The sequence below is a fragment of the Hemiscyllium ocellatum genome, chromosome 25, assembly GCF_020745735.1.
Source record: "Hemiscyllium ocellatum isolate sHemOce1 chromosome 25, sHemOce1.pat.X.cur, whole genome shotgun sequence".
In the NCBI taxonomy this organism is placed as follows: Eukaryota; Metazoa; Chordata; class Chondrichthyes; order Orectolobiformes; family Hemiscylliidae; genus Hemiscyllium; species Hemiscyllium ocellatum.
In genome coordinates this window covers 43473677-43496823 of record NC_083425.1, presented here as the reverse complement: position 1 = coordinate 43496823, position 23147 = coordinate 43473677, and the positions used below count along the sequence as shown (strand labels likewise).

Here is a 23147-nt window from a genome sequence, read left to right as displayed (position 1 = left end):
TCATCCTGATGGGTTGTTACAAGGAAGAACAATGGAAATTTGGAGACCTTTCCCTCCTAGACCTATAAGCTGATGACAATGAGGTCCATCTTTCCACCGCCCATCTCAAAACCTCCAGCTGCCCCACTGCTGTCAGACTGGAATCAAACTTTTGACTAACTTTAACATCTGCTTTGAGAGGATTTCAACTAATTGCACTACAAGAAACATGTGGTTGTGCTAGAGAGGATGCAGAAACGATTCACTGAAACGTTGCCTGGGTTAGAGCGATTGAGCTAGGGAGACAGTCGAGATAAGCTGGGGTTGTTTTCATTACAGCAGAGGAGGTTGAAGGGTACAAAGTTACGGTTCATGGACAAGGTGGATAGGGAAAATATTCCCTTGTTAAAGGGGTCAGTAACCAGCTAGTTTAGAGGAAATTTGAGGAGGAAAATTCACCCAGACGATAGTGGGTATTCAGAACTCACTGGGAGGGTCAGGAGTCCTCCTGGTGTTTAGGAAGCATTTGGGTGAGTAGTTAATATCCCAGGACATCCCAGATGTTGTCCTATTTCAAGGACTGTAATTTTCCCTCCCCTGTGATCAATAATGCCCTTAATCACATCTCCTCCATTTCCAACACCTCCGCCCTTGAATCCCTACCACCTCCCCCACCTTAACAAGATTAGAATTCCCCTGTTCCTCACTTTCCACACCACTAACATCCAAATGCAATGTATCATCCTCCACCATGTTAGCCGACTGTCAGACCCCACTACCAAAAATATATTCCCCTCCCCATTTCATCTGCATTCCGTAGGGACTGTTCCCTCTGCGACTCCATTGTTAGGTCCACACTTCCTACCAACCCCCTCTCCACATCTAGCACCTTCCCCTGCCATCATAAGAGGTGCAAAAACCTGGTCCCGTATCCCACCCCACCTCTCACCTCTGTCCAAGGCCTCAAAGGATCATTCCAAATCCAGCAGAGATTTACTTGTATATTCTCGAACCTCATTTATTATATCCGGTGCTCTCGATAGGGTCTCCTCTATATCAGAGAGACTGAGCGCAAACTCTCAGAATGGTTCAGGGAACATCTCTGCTTCATACGCACCAACCAACCCCACCTTACTATGGCCATCTATTTCAAATCGCCCTCCCACTCCCCTGAGGACACATCCATTCTGGGCCTCCTCCACTGCCCAAACAAGGCCATCTACAAATTGTAGCACGAATACTTCATCTTCTGCTTCAGGAGCCTACAACCAAATGGCCTCAACTTTGAATTCACCAGTTTCCAAATGTCCACTCCCCACACCCCATCCTCGATCCAACCCTCTGACTCAGCTCTTCCCTGTTGACCTGACTTACCTGTCCAAATTCCTTCCCAACTATCCGCTCCACATTTCCCATTGATCTATCACTATCACCTCCCACCTACCTTTCCACTAGCTCCCCCATTTATCTCTCAGCCCCATTCTCCTCCCCAGTCCTGAAGTAGAGTTATGCCCGAAACATTGCTCCTCTGATGCTGTGACTTGCTGTGCTTTTCCATCCGCACACTTTAGTGACTCTGTCTCTCCAGCATCAGCAGTCCTCACTATCTCCAAGTTGAAACACCATAGCATACAAGATTACAGGCCAAGTGCTGGGAAATGTAATTGGACTGTATCGATGTTTAATGACAGCATGGGCTGAAAGGTTTTTTTTCTCCATACTAGAAAAACTCTAGGACATTCTATGACTGTCTGTGAGAAGCACTCAAACCTGTTTTCCTGTTTGAAATGTTTCAAGCTACTGGCTAACCTCCCACACAGGACTGAGATAGAAATCATAGATCTCGATGCTGCTTTTGGCAAAGGACCTGGTTCCTTCCCCACCCCCCAGCCCTATCACAGCTGACCCTGCCAGATTAGGAATAGCAAGAGTCAGAAAAGGCTGTAGGAATTGTTAAAGAGTCACACAGCACAGAAACAGACCCTTCGGAGCAACCGGTCCATGCCAACCATAATCCCAAAGTAAACTAGTCCCACCTGACCACTCCTGGCCCATATCCCTCCAAGCCTTTCCTATTCATGTAGTTGTCCAAATGTCTTTTAAACGTTTAAAAGGTATCACATCCACCACTTTCTTTGCAAGTTCATTCCACATGAGAACCAGCCCCTCTTCAAAATATTTGCCCCTCATGCCTTTTTAAAGTCTTTTTCTTCACATCTTAAAAATGCGTGCCTTAATCTTGAAATCCCCCATCAAGCCCCCGAATTGTCGTTATAACATTGGAGAGAGCGCATTAAACAAGAAATCACTGGAGCTTTTGACAAAAGCAATGTGATAGCTGTGGGGAACTTTAATCTTATAAAGACTGAATCAATCAAACTGACAAAGATTACAGTATTTGGATTGTGTATTTGTTTGTAGTATGTGTTTGTGGCAGTTTCCTGGATCTAGCTAGGGAAAAGGTCATTTTGCATTTAATATTGTTCGCTGAGGTTCAGTTAATCATGAATATCATAGTTTAATAAATAATATAAAGGAAAATCTGAAATAAAATCAGAAAATGTTGGAAATGTGCAGGTCAGGCAGCATCTGTGGAGATAGGAAAGTTAACATTTCAGGTCAATAAGCCTTCATTAGAATTGGGTAATTTTAGAAATGTAATAGCTTTTATCCAGGTGGACTGGGGATCAGGAGGATAAGAGGAGAAGGTCTGCGATAGGGTAGAAGATAGTAGGCATTAAATGACAAAGGCTTTAGTGGTACTGGGACAAAGGGAGTAAGAAAGGAACAAGGAATGTTCAGTCTGCAAGCATGATCTTGAGTTACTGTTCATTTTAATTCTGCGCCATGCCTTCATACTGACCTTGCTGTCCTTGGTCTGCTACTCTACTCTAGTACTCTCTACTCTAGTGAAACTTAACACAGACCTGAGGAACAACACCTACCTTTCAATTAAATGTGTAACGTACTTCCACACTCAACATTGTGTTTGTCAATTTCAGTCTGTAACCTTTCCCTCCTTTACTTTGCATGCTTTGACCTTCCTCTTCCTTTTTTTAACCTCAGACTGCACCTGTTCATTATTACGCAGCTTACACACTCCAGACACGTCTTCTGTCCCTTCACTCTCCCATTGCCACTCTCTTTGGCCCTATGCAAGCAACATTTTTGTTGTTTAATCTCTCCCATCTTTTGCCCTGTCACAGGTTTTGCCTTTTCTTCTATTTCCACCCTCCTGCCTTTCACTGGCTTGAAACCGCTAACATTTCCTAACTTTTTCCAGTTCGGATAGAATATCATTCTTATTTCTCTGTCCACAGTTGTCATCTAACCTGTTGAATATTTTGAGTTTTTCTGCATTTATCCCTCTAAATTGAGAATTTAGTGTAACTAGATCCCTATTGTTTCCCCTATGTCAGTCGCTTGCTCTATGCATGGAAGATTGGATATGCTCCCAAATGTTTTATCTGTAAATGTTTTTGGGATGTTCCATTTTCATGAATGACTGAAAATCTAAGCGAAAGAACAAACTTAATCAAAATTGAAAATATGAGATTTTTAGGTAAAATATGACTTGGTTCTATCTGTTGGTTGATGCAACAAATGTTACTGAAATGATAATAGGATATATAGGTTTACAGTGAGTGTATGTTATCATAAATGGAGTATGGATAGGAAATGGTTATATAGAACAATGATTGGCAATCAATGTATGGATTTTGTTCCACTGATTCAACATTATCAGTCATGTACGGAGTGGTAAATAATGTTCATTTGTCTTTAGACAAGAGCAAAAAGTGTGTTTGGTAATGGTCGGGATTTATTATGTCAGCAACGTCTCTCATGATATCTAAGCAGATTCAGAGCTTTCTGATACCACAGAACAGAGAATAATGGAGTATGATTCCATATTTGCTCAGCCATTATGAAAAGAGAATTTTTCATATATCATCAGCACAAGTACCATATCATCAGCACAAGGTAATGTTTATTAAAGGTCAAGGGCTTAATCAGAGTACGAGTTGGAGAGAGACCTAGGTGTAGAATGCCCTCTTGGCAGTGAGTTGAGCAAGGACTTAGCCGGGGTGCAGAAACAGGTAGCAAATAGGATGCAGAAGTGAATGAGCAGCTGGGAACTGATGTGCCATCTCAATTATATCTGCTCATCGAGTGTACTTAGAAGATCTCCTAATGGGTTTATATATTTTCCTTTTAATATATTCCGCTATGAAAACTCTTCAATCCTCTTGAGGCCTATGGCTTAGATTTGAAGTTGTATTGCATTTCCAATGTGTGAAGGACAAAATATTTCATGGGCAGTAGTGGCTAGGGGGTTAATTTGAGACTTGATTTTCATATGTCTTGACCTTCATCATTATTATTCTTTCAGGTTACAATCCCTTGAAGAAATAATGAGCCAAACTAATCATTTATCATTACTTTGGATGAAATTGTTACAGTTAATGAACTCCAGTCCTCAGCAAATTCAACTCATAAGTCTCTTTTTTAAGTTCCTGATTCTCTTTGTTTCTAGATGTGATTATTCACAGGGCAGTGCAAACATTGTGTATAAATAGTTTTCATGCCCAGTGACAAATGTCAATTCTCTGGGGAACATTACACAAGCCTTGATATGTTTTGATGAATAGCATAAGGCAAATTTTGGGGAAAGTGCCATCTCTTTCAACCGTGGTATCATCAATCCACAGTGATCTGTTTGCTGAATTCAGTGATTATACTGTTTTAGCAAGTATATATATCTCTGACCACTGCACAGTTCTTCCATTGAATGTTAATGACCTAAGTATTTAGAAATTCAGCTCATTATAGAATGAATCTGATTGGGCACACATTTTTGGTGCCTATTACACCAATGTTTTGTTGAAATTTTATATTTGAATTCCTGTAAAGAGCTGCCAAAGCAGTTTAATTGCCTGCTGGTTTGAAAACAAGGTAATGAATCCTTATAATAAAGTCCCAGAGATTGTTGTAAAACAAAGAAAATTGAAAGGCTTTTTCTTCAGTTTCTTTAATCTTCTCTATTCCCAGAGTTTGCTTCTGTTGCTTTTTGCTTGAAAATATCTTCAATGTGACAATCAAAGACAGGAAGCTTTTCATTCAGCACCGGGTTTGCTTTAAGATGGATAGAGAGGAGAGAATGCCATCTCTCTTTTACAAGACCTACAGGCAATGACGATATCATATTTCATTAAGGGTTCCACTGAACTCATATGGTAACACTTCTTGCAGGACTAGTGACACCAAATTGTCTGGAATTGGAGCCCCCAGTGCCAGTATGCACTAGCTTTCAAATGAGTGAAAACAGGCTCAGGAGAAGGGGAGAGAAGACCCAGGAGAGTTAAGATGTTGTACTCCCAGGATAGGCATTTATCAAAATATTTGGAGCAGTCTTATGCAAGAGGCTGGGTTTTGAAGGGGAGCTACTGGGGAGTGGGGTGGCAGAGAAGTGCTGAAATTCAGTGCCTCTCCCATTGTTGGCAGTCATTGGACTTCTATTTTTTGTCACACAAGATGTGCCCGCTGTGGCACATGTGCTTGCCAACCTCATGTAAATGAAGTGTTCTCCTATTGATCCTGCAGTCTCCAATAAGGGCAGTGGTGGAGGACATCAGCAGGCATGCCCTCAGTGTAATTGGTAAAATTGCAGCCTGCAGAGGTTACATTCCTTGGAGGGATGTGTGCCTGTCTGTCTGACGGTCAATCTGTGTTTGTGTGCACCTGCAGTCATAGGAACTTACAGATCATGAACAGTACAGGCTTGTTTCTCATATATAACTGATTCAATCAGCTGTACCTTTGCTTCTCACAAAGCCCCTCGAGATCGAGGATGATGAGGTTGTAGTCTGGTCCAGTGCGCTTTCTGATGCCTAACAAGTCCAATGTGTGATCTGTGAATTCTGTCACATATGGGTAAGGTAGTGCTGAGGAGCTTGGTCGATGGATTGTTTGGCGGTGGCCTTTCTTCAAGGATTCAATTACAACACAAAGCTGGCTGGGAGAGTAAACTATAAGGAGGATACAGAGATACTTCCGTGTGATTTGAGTGAGTCAATAGTCACATTCATACCAGATAGAGTATAATGTAGATAAATGTGAAGATACCTCACTTCGGCTTCAAAACTGGAAGGCAGGTTATTATCTGAACAATAGATTGGGAAAGGAGAAGGTGAAACAAGACCAAGGTGTCTTTGCACACCAGTCACTGAAGGTAAGCTTGCAGGTGCAGCAGGTGGTAAAGAGTGCGAATGGTATGTTGACTTTCAGAGCAAGAATATTTTGAGTACAGTAGCAGGGATATCTTGCAGCAATTGTATTGGGTCTTGGTGAGACCACACCTGGAATATTGTTTGGTGTTCTGCTTTCCTTAACTGAGAAAAGATGTTTTCACAGGAAGTGCAACAAAAGTTTTCCTGACTGATTCTTGGAATGGCAGGGCTGATGTATGAAGAGAGACTGGATCAGTCAGGATTATTTTTAGCGCAGTTTAGAAGGGTGAGGGGATAAATCTCGAAGAAGCTTATTAACTTCTCAAAGATTACACCGGGTAAAGGCCAGAAGAATGTTTCAGATGATTGAGGAGCCCAAAACCAAGGATATGTGGTGGGTATTTTGGATTGAGATGGGGAGAAATTAATTCACCCAGCGATTGGTGAGCCTGTGGAATTATCTGCCACAGAAAGCTGTTAAAGCCAAAACATTGAATGTTTTCAATAAGGAAATAAATATAGTTCTTAGGGCTAAATATTATGGGGAGAAAGCAGGAACAGTGTATTGAATTGGATAATGAGCCATGATTATTTTGAACGGTAGAGCAGGCTCGAAGGGGTGAATGGCCTACTCCTCCTTTATTTTATAAACCTATTTTTCTAATCAACCTTTTTAGAGCTGTTACTATACACCTCTAGAGCAGATGGGGCTTGAACCCAAGTGTCTCACTATGCCAAAAAAGGGCCCCTAACAGCTCCTGCTCCTACTTTCTATGTTTCTATGCTTCTAACTTCACCCCTGCTCTTTTTCAATGTGTTCTCAATATGTTTGGTGCCATCCTGAATGAGCTATCTTCATTTTGGGTTAGTCACAAGCCAGGATCTCCTATGAGCTGGTGAGGATATGTAACCTCCTCAGAGGTGCTTTGAGGACATCCCTGAAACAGTTCCAGTGGCATCCTGGGAGTGTCTTGCACCAACTGAGTTCCGAGGTCAAGTTGGGGAGTCAGGTGTCAGGCAAACAAATGTTGTGTCCAGTCCAGCAAAGCTGATTTTTTGAGTGATTAGTGATTGGCTGCTGGACAAGGTGGCTTGGGAGAAAAAGCCACTGTTAGACCATTTTCTACTGCTGGATTTGAAGGATTCTGCGAAAGCACCAATGTGATACTTGTCCACTTCTTTGCAGTGCTATTGTAGTTTGCCCAAAGCTCTGAAGCATATATGAGCATAGGAATCCCTGCTGTCCATTATGTATAACCATTCACATACCTGACACCTCAGAACATACACCTTTCTTATCAGGCAGATCAAGGAAGTTTTCGGTCAGCTGCATATTCCAAACATAAAATATCCTCACTGACCACTTGATTGACCTGGTAAAAACTGTAAGCTTTAACAATTGAACTTTGACATCATTTGGTTAAAAAAACAACAAAATAAAATGAAATGCCCAATAAAAGACGCATAAATCCATTGGTAGAATTCAAATATTGCTGGGGGTCCCACAATAAAATGGAGAACTTCCAACTTCCTCATTATCTACACCATTACCTCCACCACCCCCCTCTCCACCACCACCACCACCACCACCACCTTCATGCTCCTTCCAACTCGGATCTTATACCCAGCCTCCCGTGATCTCACCTTGCACTTTCAGTCACAAACCTCTTTGCCTTTGGCCTCCAAGAATCCTGAAGTTCTGCCTCCTATCTCACTCTATTTCCACACTATCTGATCTCCTCCCATCCCTGCAACAATCACCTTCTATGCTGACCTGCAGTCATTTCCCAGTAGACCACAAAACACACCCTCTATGGCCTTCACTCATCCTCTATTGTTATCATCCACTATCACCCCCTGCTTAGGTTTCTGATCATTTTCCCCTCCAGCAGATCACAGGCTGTCGCAGTGAGAGGGGAATTGGGTGAGCTGGGGAGATTGGAGACAAGAATGGGTGGGCTTGGAGACCAGAAATCAGATCAGAAACCAGAGTGGTGTGTGAAGGGCTAGCTCTCTGCCCTGCACCTGAGGCATTGGTGTTAAAGGTCTACTAACTGTCTCTGGCCGGAAAATGGAGACCAAAACATTGGTCATCAACCAATGCTGTTAATTCAAGTAGAAAACAAGGAATATCTGTTCCTCCATGTTTCTCCACTGCAAAGATTACATCCTCTAATCTCATGCCTTCCCCATCAGGGAGCTGCGATTGGGATAAATGTGTGTGTGTGTGCTCTGGCAATGTGAACATTTCAGGAAATAGTTAGCAGAAACCAGATTGGATTGAATAATCTCTTTGCTTAACAGGAGTTGAAATGTAGATCTTTGTTTTAATATACACACTTTGTCAGGCCTGATTTTCTCACTGAACTCAGTTGAGTAATTAGTACCATTAGGGGCTAATTATCAAACTTTGCCACATAATCTGAAAACACTCATGGCAATGTGGCATATTTAAGCCCAAAGTGTATTCATTCTGCTTGTGGAAGCTGTTATTTATTCAGAACATAAAGTAACAGGGTGAAGGACATGCAGGCAATGTAATATGGAGGAGTAAATTATTTTTCCCTTTCTCCTTTTAATATCTCTGACAAAAACCCAGATAGCAGCTAAACTCTAACTGTTACTGTAATTATGCTGAAATGATCAAAAAGATGTATTCTAATGTCAACCAAAATCGGACAATGTTAACACATAGCATGGTATTGTGAAAACAAGGAGCAAATTAGTGTCACTTCCACAATTGCTCAGTGTACAGAAGGTAACCAGAAATCATTTAAGCTGACAGAACGCATTTAATGGCAGCACCTACGAAATGTCAAAGCCTTTCTAAAGGCAGTTGATTCCAAATGCAATGGGAATGATATTAAAGAAAAATTGGGTTTTCTATGGTGAGTTTGGAGCTTAACATGTTAAGGTTATTAATTTTGAAGTTTGTGATATTTCTACATTGCAGCCAGCGTCAATGTGGGATGAATGCAATGCACAGCTTCCTCCACTCCACCTCAGTAGTGTTACACATTGCAGCCAGCGTCAATGTGGGATGAATGCAATGCTTCCTCCACTCTGCCTCAATAGTGTTACAAGTGAGCAAGACCACTGAGGGCAGCTAATGAGGAACGATACCTGAGAATAAGATGCAATGGAGAGAAACATGAGTAGGTTCCACAGCGACACCAAAAAGCAATGATGCAAGCTCTGTCAAACCCAATTGTCTACAGTGACCACTCTGTTAAATGACTAGCACCCCATCTACTATCCCACTCCATCAATTGCTGATGCACAGGGGCAGCAGTCTCCAAGAGATACTGGAGAAATTCATCAAACTTCCTTCAATAGCAGCTAAATAACCTGTGTCCCACCGCTTCCCCCCCCCCCCCACTCCCGCAACCCCCAGCATTGTGATGAAGAGCTTATGCCCGAAACATCAACTCTTCTGCTCCTTGGATGCTGCCTGACCTGCTGTGCTTTTCCAGTGCCACACTTTGACTCTCCAGCATCTGCAATCCTCACTTTCTCAGAATTGCCCATGAGGCCAACTTGAAAAAGATAACACACACTTTACTGTTGAGTTTGGAAAGCAGCAGGTTGTGTGGAACAAACATCTAATTGTATCAATATTGTCATCATAGCTCCTGATGCACATTCTTGGCAGCTGTAATGCTGGCATCTGACATGGGACTGAGAGTTGTTGGGAGAAGGCAGTGTAACCAATACAGGTTAAGATTGTGCATTAGCCTAGTGTTCAGCCCTTGTGTGTCTGGAGCTCCTAGAAAATCCTCCCAATATTATCTCATGAAGGCAAACAGAGACCAGCCCCAGAATTACAGTGGTAAGCGTCAAGAAAAACCTGGAAGAGAAATCCAGGAACACCCAGATCTACAGGCAAAGGGATTTGAGACCAACAAAGCAATCAGGCTTTCAGGGGGCAAATTGCTAGGACAGCCTAGTGACTATCAGAGACAGCACCCTGGGAGAGATGGACTACAACTCAGGTGAGCAATCACTTCTGTTTTACCCCACCCAAGAACTTTCTGGAATGCAGCTGACCTCTGACTGGCTGATCGAAGGCAGGTGAGACTGGAATGTCTTCCAACTGCAATAGGATTATGCTTAGGTTTCAGTCTCGCAAAGTGTCTCCCTGTAATGCGCATGTACAGGTTCTCCCAACATATACAATAGAGGTAGGAAGATGGCAGGCTGCTCACCTACAACATTTTCACTTAATCAAATGAGCTCCTGACTACTGTCAAACTTGTCATTAAATTTTACCCGTGGACTGTCAAAGTTTTTCTCCCCACTATATTTCCTTGCATCGCTAACCTGTATTCTCAGCAGTGACCAGGGAGCACTTTCTTCAGAAACTTGTGATAATGTAGAGATACTCACAGCTCTGCTTGTGTTTTCCAGGTAAAGGCTACTTTGGACGAAGTGATGGAAAAGTTGCCCGAGGAGTTTAACATCGCAGAGTTGATGAGCAAGGCAGAGGAGCGGACTCCCTATGTTGTAGTGGCTTTTCAGGAGTGTGAGCGAATGAACATTCTTACCTCAGAGATTAAGCGCTCACTTAAGGAGCTGGACTTGGGGTTAAAGGTACTTTGTGGTCATTCCAGAGGCTAAATTAAAACACTTACATTTATGGGCAGGGGAAAGGAAATCTGATTTATGAAAATTCTTAATCTCTTGAGGTTCTCAGCCTGAGATTACTGAAAAATAATCCATTATTTTTTCTTTTAACTATTTCATGCTGAGGGGTGACCTTATAAAGATTTATAAAATCGTGAAGGGTGTGGATAGGGTGAATAGTCAAGGAATTTTTCCTAGGGTGGGGGAATCTGAAGCTGGAGAGCATAGGTTTCAGGTGAGAAGGGAAAGATTTAAAAGGCACCTAAGCAATAACTTTTTCACATAGAGGGTGGCGCATGTATCGAATGAGCTGCCAGAGGAAATGGAGGTAGCTGGTAAAATTACAACATTTAAAAGACATTTGTACAGGGACAGGAGTAATGTTGGTGACATCTGGAGGAGGCTAAAATGGATTTCCACTGAACTTGATTTGATGTGATTAATTATTGTCACACGAACCGAGATACAGCGAAAAGTGTTGTGGGCTAACCAGAGAAATCATACCTAACATAAATACATTTGTGTAATAGAACAGAATGTCCAATATAGTATCACAGCTACAGAGAAAGTGCAGTGAAAGCTCAACTCTAATATATGAAAGGTCTGATAACAGTGGGGAAGAAGCTGTTCTGAAATCTGTTGGTGCGTTTTTTTTTCAAACTTTTGTATCTTCTCGCTGATGGAGGAGAGTTTAACCAAGGTAGGAGGGATCTTCTGGCTGAAGATTATTGCAAAAGCTTCAGCCTTATCTTTCATAGTGATGTGTTATATTTCCACCTCATTGAGGACAGGGATATTTGTATAGCCTCCTCCTCCAATTATTTGTTTAATTGTCCACTGTTACCATGACTGGGTGTGGCAGGACTACAGAGTTTAGATCTGATCCACTAGTTGTAGGCTTGCTTAATTCTATCATTATTGTTTATGCTGTGTGGCAGACAAGTAACCCTGGGATGTAGTTCCAGCAGGTTGACAGCACATTTTTAGGAATACCTGGTGCTGCTTCTGGCATGCCCTTCTACAATCTTCATTGAACCTCAGCTGGATCCCCTGATGGGATATGCTGGGCCATGAGGTTTGTAAACCATGTTGGAGTATGATCTGCTGCTGTTGATGGCTCAGAGTGCTTCATGGATGTCTAGTGCTGAGTTGGGGATAAGTTTGCAACCTATTCCAATTAGCATAGTGATAGTGCCATACAATATTATGGAGGACATTCTCATTGAGAAAGTGGGAGTTAGCGGTAGTTATTCTTACCATTACTGTCATTGACAGATGTGTCTGCAATACAGAGATTGGTGAGAATTAGGTTAAGTATGTTTTTGCCTCTTGTTGGTTCTCTCACCACTGGCTGCAGAGCCTGTCTAGCAGTAATGCTTCAGGACTTGACCAGCTTGATTAGTAGATCCACTCTTCATGGTGGACATTGAAATTTCTCAGACATAGTGCAGTCTGTACCCATGCCTCCCTCAGTGATTCTTCCAAATGGTGTTCAATATGGAGTAACGTTTATTGTTCCTCACCAGGAGGTAATCAGCAGGAGATTTCCTTACTCATATTCAACCTGATACCATGAGACTTTATGAGTCATGGAGACGATGTTGAGGACTCTCTCCTGACCATATCCCACTGTACCATCGCCTCTGCTGGTGAGACAGGATGTACTTGTGGATGGTGATAGTGGTCTCTCAGCCATTATAAGGTTTGAGTCCAACAATATCAGGCTCCACTAAACAGAAAAGTGAAAGAACTGCAGACACTGGAAATCAAAAACAAAAACAGAAATTGCTGGATTCAGGTTAAAAACCATAGGTACTTATGTTTAAAAGTCAAAGACCTCTTAAAATTTATCTGAATCACAGTAAAGCTGAGCAAAACCTAGATTGCTTAGCTCTGTCTGGCTTATGCTGACTAGGAGGCAACTCAGTAATTGACCAGATGACTACAGGGGACAATTAGAAATGTCTATATTTGGAGACTGTCGAAAGCTGGATTGCAGAGGAATGAGTGTATCCTGGGTAGACCATCAAATTCTCCTGTTTTAAACTAGTGCTAAAGCCAAAGTTATAGCCAAAATTCCCTAGGTATTACTCAAAAGGTTCCTGTATACTGTTCTGCTGCTGTTTTAACTTTGTGTAAGTGGATGAATTTTGCACAATGGCCCCCGTGTCCATTGATGAAGATCAGCAAAGCTAGCTAACTAGCACAATCCTTTATAAACTGTCTGGAACAACACTTTTTCAGAAATTAATTCTATTCCCCTGATTACCACGACTCTGCAGGCATCCTCACCATTTTATCTCTTCCTTTGCTGCACTGACAGGAAGTGGGTTCCTAGGCTTCCTCCTAGCTCTGTGTACTTGAGGTTGAGAAATGCAATGGTCAGTGTAATCAGCTCAGGTAATCAAAACAACTGTTCACTTGACATTCTTAATTAATAACAAAACCAATCTCTCACATCATTGTGTTTTATTTTTTGGCCAAATTTTATGCCAAATACAATAAAAGCAAAACAAAAATGTGATGCTCAGCCTCTTCCACTGAAACTTTCCTTCCTTCTGTTTTGTGGTTAGGGAGAACTGACCATGACAAGTGACATGGAGAACCTCCTAAGTTCCATCTTCTTTGATCAAATACCAGATTCCTGGAGTAAACGAGCCTATCCATCAATGGCCGGGCTAGCCAACTGGTTTGTTGACCTCCTCGGCCGCATTAAGGAACTGGAAACTTGGACATCTGATTTTGCCCTCCCTTCTGCAGTGTGGCTGGCTGGCTTTTTCAACCCCCAGTCTTTCCTCACGGCCATCATGCAGTCCATGGCTCGGAGGAATGAATGGCCTTTAGACAAAATGTGTCTTCAGTGCGATGTGACAAAGAAGACTCGTGAGGACTGCAGTGGTCCACCTCGTGAAGGGAGCTACATACACGGTCTGTTCATGGAGGGCGCACGCTGGGATTCTCAGGTATTCAAACAGGTTTTCTCTCATTGGAGCTAAATGACAACAAAAAAAAAAATCCTCACTTGTTTTTGTGAACATTCTCTGTGGTCCTTGTACTAAATGTCCCACTGTTTACACATTCACATCCAGCCATCAATATAACTGGCAGTGATTTGATCATTACAAGAGGACACTGAGTGGTAGGCTGGGTATAGGAACCTGTTTAAATGAAGCAATGTCATTTCTGGGCTTTTCAATATAGTTGCCACCTCAGTCAAATTTTCTTCCCCAGATTTGATCAGAACAGAGCCTAGATTTGGCAGTTTAATGTAAATCCAAAGGTGAACATATTTCTCTCACTGCTACAAACAGCAATCAAAAGATCTACAGCAACGCGTAAACATTGTTGAAGCTATTTTTCAGGGTGACTGTTTCCTTGCAGCATTGCTTTCTGATGATTTGGAGATCCCGGTGTTGGACTGGGGTGTATAAAGTTAAAGATCACACAACACCAGGTTACAGTCTATCAGGTTTATTTGGAAGGACTAGCTTTTGGAGTGCTGCTCCGAGACCTCCTGATGAAGGAGCAGCGCTCCGAATGCTAGTGCTTCCAATTAAACCTTGGTGTTGGGTGATTTGCTTTCTGATGCCATTATTGTGTAGAGTACAGCATTTATCCTCAAATTCTAGCTTCTATTCAGAACTTCATGAAATAGTGTGAGAGTGCAAGCTAGTTGTTTTTATGTCACATACTCGATGTTGATCCTTGTTCCCAGCGGAAATAATTGAAAAAACAAAAAGGGTTAGGTTGAAATTCCCTTAGAAATCAATGTGCAGGCTTAAATCTTGCTGTCTTTGCCTGCACCAGTTTTAGTCTACTGCTTTGCACTACGAAAAAAATTCTCTTTATTTTCCCAGAAAATTGCAGGATGGGTATATTTGGAGAATGATAATTTTATTAATTTTGCACAGGCAAAAAGCCCCAAGTTCTACATTGTGTGGCTTACTTGTAAAAGTTTGTTCTTGTTAGATAAACAGAACAAAATAATGATGAGATCTTCAAGCTTCAATCTATTTAATCTAGTCTATTGCACCAATTAGATTACATGATGCGCTGTTCTGTCAATCTGTCAGTACAGCTATCTTTGGAACAATGAGACATTAATGAGTCAAGTTCTGAGCCCAAACCATAAAACAATAATGAAATGTGAAGCATAAAGAAGCCCAAGAGTTACAGTAGATGTTTACCAAAATGATACACAGCACAAGAATCAATAAACTTTGACACTAATACTAGTCTATGGATGTCAAGTGAGATTTAAAGTTGCTGTTGTTCCTTCAATTCATTTGGGAGTGACCATTATTTTCTGTGGTCTGTGTGAATCTGACATGTAATCAGGAGGTAATTGAAGGTGCACTGGCATGAGGGTTAAATTCTCCCCTTGAGGATAGAGCTCTGCTAATGCAGGAGTGCTGCCCAGCTCTCCACGTCTACCCCAACTCTGACCCAGTTCGCTGGTTTGTGAATTGGTGTGGTGGATGGGTTGTCAGTTGTGTCTGTCTACAGCGGGAAAGTCAGCCTATCCAGTTGTGTACCCACACTGTGGCTGTTGCACCAGAAGAGACAGTGAGGGATCTATAGTCGTACAGGCATCGTGATGATCAGAAGTAATATTCCACCGATGGCCTCACCCAATCTGTATGCTTTACCGAATCAGTGTTGGGGTCAAACACAAGGGGCAGGTTGTTATACAGAAGTAATGTTCACATTACTTCCAGGACAATAGGTAGGAAAGAAAGGGTGGATAGGACAAATAATCACAGCTGAGGATTAGGAAGAGGGAACTACAGTCATAGAGTCATACAACATGGAAACAGACCCTCAGTCCAACCAGTCCATGCTAACCATAATCCCATACCAAACAGTCCCACCTGCACTTGACATATATTCCTCCAACATTTCTTATTCATAAACTTATTGGAATGTTTTTTTAAAATGCTGTAACTGTACCCACATCCACCACTTCCTCAGGAAGTTTATACCACACACAAATGACTGTATTAAAAAAATCTGTTCATCTCTTTTTAAAATCTTTCTCCAATCATATTAAAAATATGCCCCCTTGCCTTGAAATCCCTTGAAATCTAGGGAAAAGACACCTGTGATTCACCTTATCTATAAGGTATTTTATTAACCTCTGTCAGGTCACCTCAGCAACTTCTAACACTCCAGTGAATAAAGTCCCAGCCTATCCAGCCTCACTTTATAACTCAAACTCTTCATTCCTGGCAACATCCTGATAAATCTCTTCTGAACCCCGTCCAGCTTATTAATATCCTTCCAATTACAGAGAGACCAGAACTGGACACAGTACTCCAGAAGAGGCCTCACCAATGTCCTGTACAATCTCAACATAATGTCCCTATTTCTGTACTCAAAGTTCTCAACAATGAAGGCAAGCATGCTAAATGCCATCTTAACCAACATATCTATACGTGAGTCAAAAAGTGTGGTGCTGGAAAAGCACAGCAGGTCAGGCAGCATCTGAGGAGCAGGACGGTTTTACATTTTGGGCATAATCCTTCATCAGGAATGACCTGATGAACGGCTTATGCCCAGAACATAGATTCTCTTCTTCCTTGGATGCTGCCTGACCTGCTGTGCTTTTCCAGTGCCACACTTTTCAACTCTGACTCTACAGCATCTGCCGCCCTTATCTTCTATTTATTTATGATGCAAACTTTGAAGAATTATGTGCCTGAATGCGTAGCCTCTCCCCCTTCTACAACACTGCCCAAGACCTACTGTTTATTGTATAAGTCTTGTCTTTGTTTATTTTACCAAAATACTTTGCATTTATCCAAATTAAACTCTATTGGCTACTCTTCAGCCCATTGACCCAATTAATCAAGATCTCTACCTTCTTCATTGTTCACTCTCCCATCAATCATGGTGTCATCTGCAAACTCACTAACCATGCTTTTTATATTCTCATCGAAACCATTTAAATAAATGACAAACAAAAGAGGATCCAGAATGATTCCAGTGGAACGTTACTGGTCCAAGGCCTCCAGTCCAAAAAATGACCCTCCACCATCACTCTCTGCCTCTTGTCCTTAAGCCAATTTTGTATCCAATTAGCAAGCTCACCCTGAATCCCATGTGATCTAACTTTACTAATTAGTGTCCCATGTCAAACCTTGTCAAATACTTTACTGAAGTCCAAGTAAACAATTTCCAGAAGAGGATGTGTTTTTTGTTAATTCTTTTACTGATTATAGTGCTGGCTAGGCCAGTATTTGTTGCCCATCCCCCATCAGCCATGAGAAGATAGTGGTGAGCTGACTTCTTGAACTGCTGCAGTCTATCTGATAAATTTGTAATGTTATTCACATGCGAGTTCCAGGATTTTGACCAAGCTACGTTGAAGGAATGGCGATGTGGTTCCAAATGGGGGTGGAATGTGTTTTGGAAGGGAACAGACGGTTGTTGCAGTTCCCACCCATCAGCAAATTGACCTTTTCAGATGATAGAGATCTTGGCTTTGGAAGGTGCTGTTGAAGTATCAATGGCTTGCAAGTGCAGTGCTGCTATGAAGTGGTTACACATCACTCTGACACTGTGATTATCGTGTAAGTGCATCCTGGATCCAGAGTCAAGAGCTGACAGTGATACCCATGCTCACTCTGCTTCACTTTGTAATTGGCTCAGACAAGTTTATCAGTGTGAATCTGAGTTGGTTCTGCACTAGCATTAATCTTGCTGTGACAGTTTGCAGTAATTGAGAAGAGTTTGAAGAATTTAGTAACTGACAAGGGAGGCATTGATCTGTGAAAAGAGATGGTGTTACTGGGTCTGTCTTTTGCTTCGGGTTTTAATGCATAAAATACAACTTTTCTAGGACTATGGTAGAGTCAAGTCTTCAGTTTTGAATGTAAGCTTGGCCATTTATCTCATATTTAAACAACGCATAATAAATGTAGAAGGTTGCATATATTTTTTATTAAAAGTGGATGCTACTTAGCATTCCATTCTCATTATCTCTAAACATTATTCAGCAACCAAAAACATTTATTTATTTATTCCGTAATGTACAGATTAACAGAACTCCTCTGAGAAATGCAATGTCAAATGTAATAGTTTGGAACGCTGAGCAAACAGTCTTCACAGCAATAAGATCATTTCATATTGACAAGTAGGTTAAATATTCATGTGCATTGACACAGCCGTTCATGGTGATTCTCTCTTCTAATTTGTGCCTTAAAATGAGGCAAAAAAAATTATACAAAGAATGCTCAGAGAATGAACATTCTCAACTCCAAGTGATGCAAAGTTTACCTCATAGTCTCATAGTGCCAATTATAAATATAAATTATAGAGGGATTTGGGATATTGCTGATATCAGGAAAGGCAACTTTAGCATTTTGCTGTTAATTCTATGCTTGTACTTCTAGAAGAATTATATCAAGTGGAAATGATTGATAAAAATAACTTAGATTTTTTTGACATTGTCTGCAAAATTCAAATTTTTCATTTTATTTGAAATTAATATTAATTATTACCATTGTGGCAATATTTAGCCAATGTCAAGTTTTCTGTAGAAATATAAAAAAATCTGAACTGGGGTATACAATTTGGCCCTCAAAGCCTGTTTCACCACTCAGTATGATCATGGTTGATCATGTGATTATGACCCCTGTTCCCACTTTCATCAAATCTACTCTGATCCCAGCGAGTTTTGAGAAGATTTGTAGCTCAGGTTGCAGTTCTGGATGTAGGTTTGCTCAATGAGCTGGAAGGTTCATTTCCAGACGTTTTGTCACCCTACTAGGTAACGTCTTCAGTGGGCCTCCAGGCGAAGCACTGTTGATAATTCCTGTTTTCTATTTATATGTTTGGGTTTCTTTGGGTTGGTGATATCATTTTCTGTGGTGGCACAATTTCCTGTGGTGATGTCATTTCCTGTTATTTTTCTCAGGGAGTGGTAGATGGGGTCTAATTCTATATGTTTGTTGATCAAGTTCTAGTTGGAATGTCATGCTTCTAGGAATTCTCATGCGTGCCTCTGTTTGGCTTGTCCTTGGATGGATGTGTAAAAAATGAGGTCTGCAGATGCTGGAGATCACAGCTGCAAATGTGTTGCTGGTCAAAGCACAGCAGGTTAGGCAGCATCTCAGGAATAGAGAATTCGACGTTTCGAGCATGAGCCCTTCATCAGGAAGTGTTGTCCCAATCGAAGTGGTATCTTTCCTCATCTGTATGTAAGGATACTAGTGAGAGAGGGTCATGTCATCTTGTGACTAGCTGCTGTTCATGTATCCTGGTGGCTAGTTTTCTGCCTGTTTGTCCAATGTAGTATTTGTTACAGACCTTGCATGGCATTTTGTAAATAACATTACTTTTGCTTGTTGTCTGTATAGGGTCTTTCAAGTTCATTAGTTCTTTTTAGTACATTGGTGGGTTTGTTAGCTACCGTGATGCCAAGGGGTCTGAGTAGTCTGGCATCCAGTTTGATCCCCTTAACTCTAAGAATTATATCCATCCCTTTGTTGAAAACATTCAATGTTTTGACTTAACTGCTTTCTCTACCAGAGAATTCCACAGGCTCACTCTCTCTGGGTGAAGAAATATCTCCTCATCTCAATCCTAAATGGACTACTCTGTAATTTAAGACTGGTTCTGAACTCTGTGGTCATTGGGAACATCCTTTTGGTATTTACCCTGTTTGTCCTGTGAGAAGTTTGTAGGTTTCTATGTGATTCCCCCATTCATTCTTCTCAATGCACATCAGCCTGATGTTTCTGAGTTAATTAGTCGAGTAACATCAGTGCTGGGGATTGAAAGCTTTCTTTCAGTTATCAGTGCCTGATGTCGACAGTCTAAAACACATAGACCAAGTCAGATGCAAAGTGTTTCTTATGTTCCCCTCTCGCATTCTCCAGTGAATAAAATAAAACAAAGAAGTATGAATGGTATAAATCTGAAACAAAAACCTAAAGTGCTGGAGAAATTCAGCAGGTCTGGCAGCATCTTTTGAGAGAGAAGCAGATTTAAAGCTTCAGGACCTATGAAGTAGAATTCTCCAGCAGTTTCTGTTTTTGTGCCTTAACGATAAGCTCAGTGAAGCACTCCCCACTGCTGCACTGTAAATGATTCTATTTCCCATACAGGTCATCTAAGTGAAGATGCAAATTGACCCTAATTAGTGCAGAATTGACAGTGCTGTCTAATTTTAATTTGTCCCAATTAAATAAATCCCAGGAGTTTAAAATGTGGCCTTCTGTTAAGTGTCATCTATGGTCAGTAGCAAATGCATTCCTGGTGTAACAAAGCATCAGGAAACCATGTCAAAATGCCAGGCTTAGTGTCGTTGGAAGGAAAAATGATAGAATAATTATTATTTTTCCACTTTTAAAAAACTCTGTCATGGGATGTTGACAGTGTTTGTTGCCCATCCTTAATTGTCCCTGAACTAGGCCATTCCAGAGGGAAGTTAAAAGTTGACCACTTGTCACTTCGAGGCCACACTGGGTATATCTGACTCATTTTCTTCCCGAAGTTTTTTGGGAAATTCTTGAACAAGATGGCTACAGTGATTGTAACATGGTTAGCCAGAAAGAACCTCATAGAGTATGAGTTCTCTAAATGAGGCTGTAATCCTGTTCCTGTCAGGGGGCCCTGGTTTTCAGATACAAACAGGAGTGTCAGGGGTTCTGCTCACTCTGAGAGTTGACTCTGAGGGAGCTGGATCAGTGTCAAGGATTATGTACGTGTAAATAAAGGCTGATTAGATGGTAGGATACCCGACTCCGTGGATTTATTTCAGTGGGTTTCCGCGACCATTGATTATGGATATTATTACAATAATCATTTCATATTCGAAACATTTGAAAAACAAAAGTTGAATTTACATTCCACAAGCTATCTTAGTGGGAGTTGAGTATATATCCTCAGAACATTAGCCTGGGCATTGGGTTATTAATCCAACCATGTTTCCATTTTGCCAACATCTCCATTTTGCCACTCCAGCTAGTATTTCAACCCTGTGTCTTCCTATTTTTCACCCCATAACTCTTTCCCTTTCTTCATTCTGCGTTAAATGATGTTAACAAGCTTTTTGACTGACCCCTGAGACCTCTGGAATGTTGTATGACAGTACTCCACAGACTCTCCCATTTGCAACTTATCCACATCTCTCCATATTAATCCATCACATCGTTTGTCCTAATGAATATGCCTCATCCCCATTTCCTCCCAATACATTTTCTTATCAGTGTGTTATAACACACCAGCTGATGTGGTTTGCATGGACTTTAGTCAAATCTTTGACAAGATTCCATATGGAAGGTTTGTCCAAAAGGTAAGAGTTGTAGGATCCAGGCCAATTTGCAATCTGGATCCAACATTAGCTTACAAATAGGATGCAAATGGTCAGCTGGAGTTTTGTTTTTGTGATTGGAAGTCTGTGACTAAGATTGGTGCTGGGACCCTTGTTGCTTGTTATGTAACGTTAACAACTTGGATGTGGGTGTGAATGTGAAGGTCTGATTTAGTAAGTTTGCGGATGACACAAAAATTGGTGGTAACAATGACCAAAATTACTGGATAGACTCAGCATTTGTGGGGAGAAAGCAGAGATAACGTTCTGAAGAAGGGTCACCAGACCAGAGTCATTAACTTTGCTTTCTCTCCACAGATGCTGCCCGACTTGCTGAGATTTTCCAGCAATTCTGATTTTGTTTCTCACTTCCAACATCTGCAGGTCTTTTTTAAATTGCTAATGTTGTTGATAGTGAGGAGGCTGGTCTCAGATGAGAGTCTGATCTTGATCAGCTAGTAAATTGGGCAAAGCAACAGCAGATGGAATTTAATCCTGATAACTGTGGGGTGATGCATTCTCAGGAGGTCTAATAGGGAAGGATTAACACAAGGATAGGGAGTACTGAGGAACAAAGGGTCCTTGGCTTTCAAGTCAACACTCGAGTGTAGTGCTGGAAAAGCACAACAGGTCAGGCAGTATCCGAGGAGCAGGAGAATGGATGTTTCAGGCATAAGCTCTTCATCAGGACCATAGATCTTAGAAGATATCAGCACAGATAGAGAGAGTGGTAAAGAAAGCATGTGGGATGCTTTCTTTCAAGGTCTGGGGCACAGAATATAGGAGCAAAAACGTCTTGTTCCAATGTTATGTAGCATTTGTTAGGCTGTAGGTGCAATGCTGTGTGCAGTTCTGGCCACCACACTATCAGAAGGACGTGAATGCACTGGAGATGCTGCAGAGGTGATTCATCAGGATGTTTGGGATGAAAAGTTTCAATTATGAGGAGAGACTGGATAACCTGGGCTTGTCTTCCTTAGAGCAGAGGTGGCTGAGGGGGAATCTGATTGAGATACACCAAAATGATGAGAGGCATAGTTAGAGTGGATCTTGAAAATCTCTTCTCCATGGGAGACATGTATAAGATCAGACGGCCTAAGTATATGGTGCGGATCAAGTGGTTTAGAGGGGATCCAAAGAATTTTTTTTTACAAATACCACGTGCTGCCTGGGAGAGTGGTGGAGGCAGGTACACTTGTAACATTAAAGCATCTGGATAAGCACTTAAAATATCAGCACATAACAAGCTATGCAATAAGTGCAGGTAAATGGGATTAGTGTGGTTTGGTCTTTGTTGGTCTACATAGACAGAGTGGGCCGCAGGGCCTGTTCCTATGCTGTGGGAGACTATGACTTCCGGACCAGATAGGACTTGAACTCAGGCCTCCTGGCTCAAAGAGAGGGACAATACTACTGTACCACAATAACCCCCTAAAATCAAATTCCATCATCTGCTGTGATGGGATCCGGAACCAGCTCTCTAAAACATAACTGAGGCCTCCAAGTCGCCAGTCCAGCCACAATACCATGACACCAGCACATCCCCTAAATAACACATTCCACTCATTTTACTGATAAATGCCACACCTTCCCAGATAATAAGGCAGCATGGATGTGTCTGCCTGGTTTTGAACTGGAAGCATTTATGTGTTTTTGCAAAGATGAACACCACTACATTACAGCAACACAGGGCCCATTTGCTCTCAATGATAATACTGCACATTCAAACACAGAGTGGGAGAGCCAGATTTCTTCTCAGCTAATGTAATAGAGCAATGTTTGCCATTAATAATGGAATAACTTCAAAGTTCAAGTGTTGCCTTTCGTAAGGACTTTGTTTTTAACCTACTCATTTGCTTTCTTTCAAAGCGGTTAAATTGACTGTTCATTAGATGGATGTTTTGCTCAAAATAGTGCAGCTCTTCTGGGTTTAATGTTCTCTGACATTCTTTATGGTAGCCAGACCACCTAACTGACAGCCACTTAGATGGTTGAAGTGA

The 23147-nt window shown here is 41.5% G+C and overlaps 1 protein-coding gene across 3 annotated transcripts in view; it reads left to right on the top strand.

The window, feature by feature from the left end:
- LOC132827851 (dynein axonemal heavy chain 9-like) overlaps nt 1–23147 on the top strand; it is a 504454-nt gene that overhangs the window by 456284 nt on the left and 25023 nt on the right. For all 3 annotated transcript variants that reach the window (XM_060844602.1, XM_060844601.1, XM_060844600.1), the window contains 2 exons: nt 10614–10796; nt 13403–13792. In XM_060844602.1, coding sequence (XP_060700585.1) covers nt 10614–10796; nt 13403–13792 — 573 coding nt within the window. The remainder of the gene's footprint in view (nt 1–10613; nt 10797–13402; nt 13793–23147) is intronic.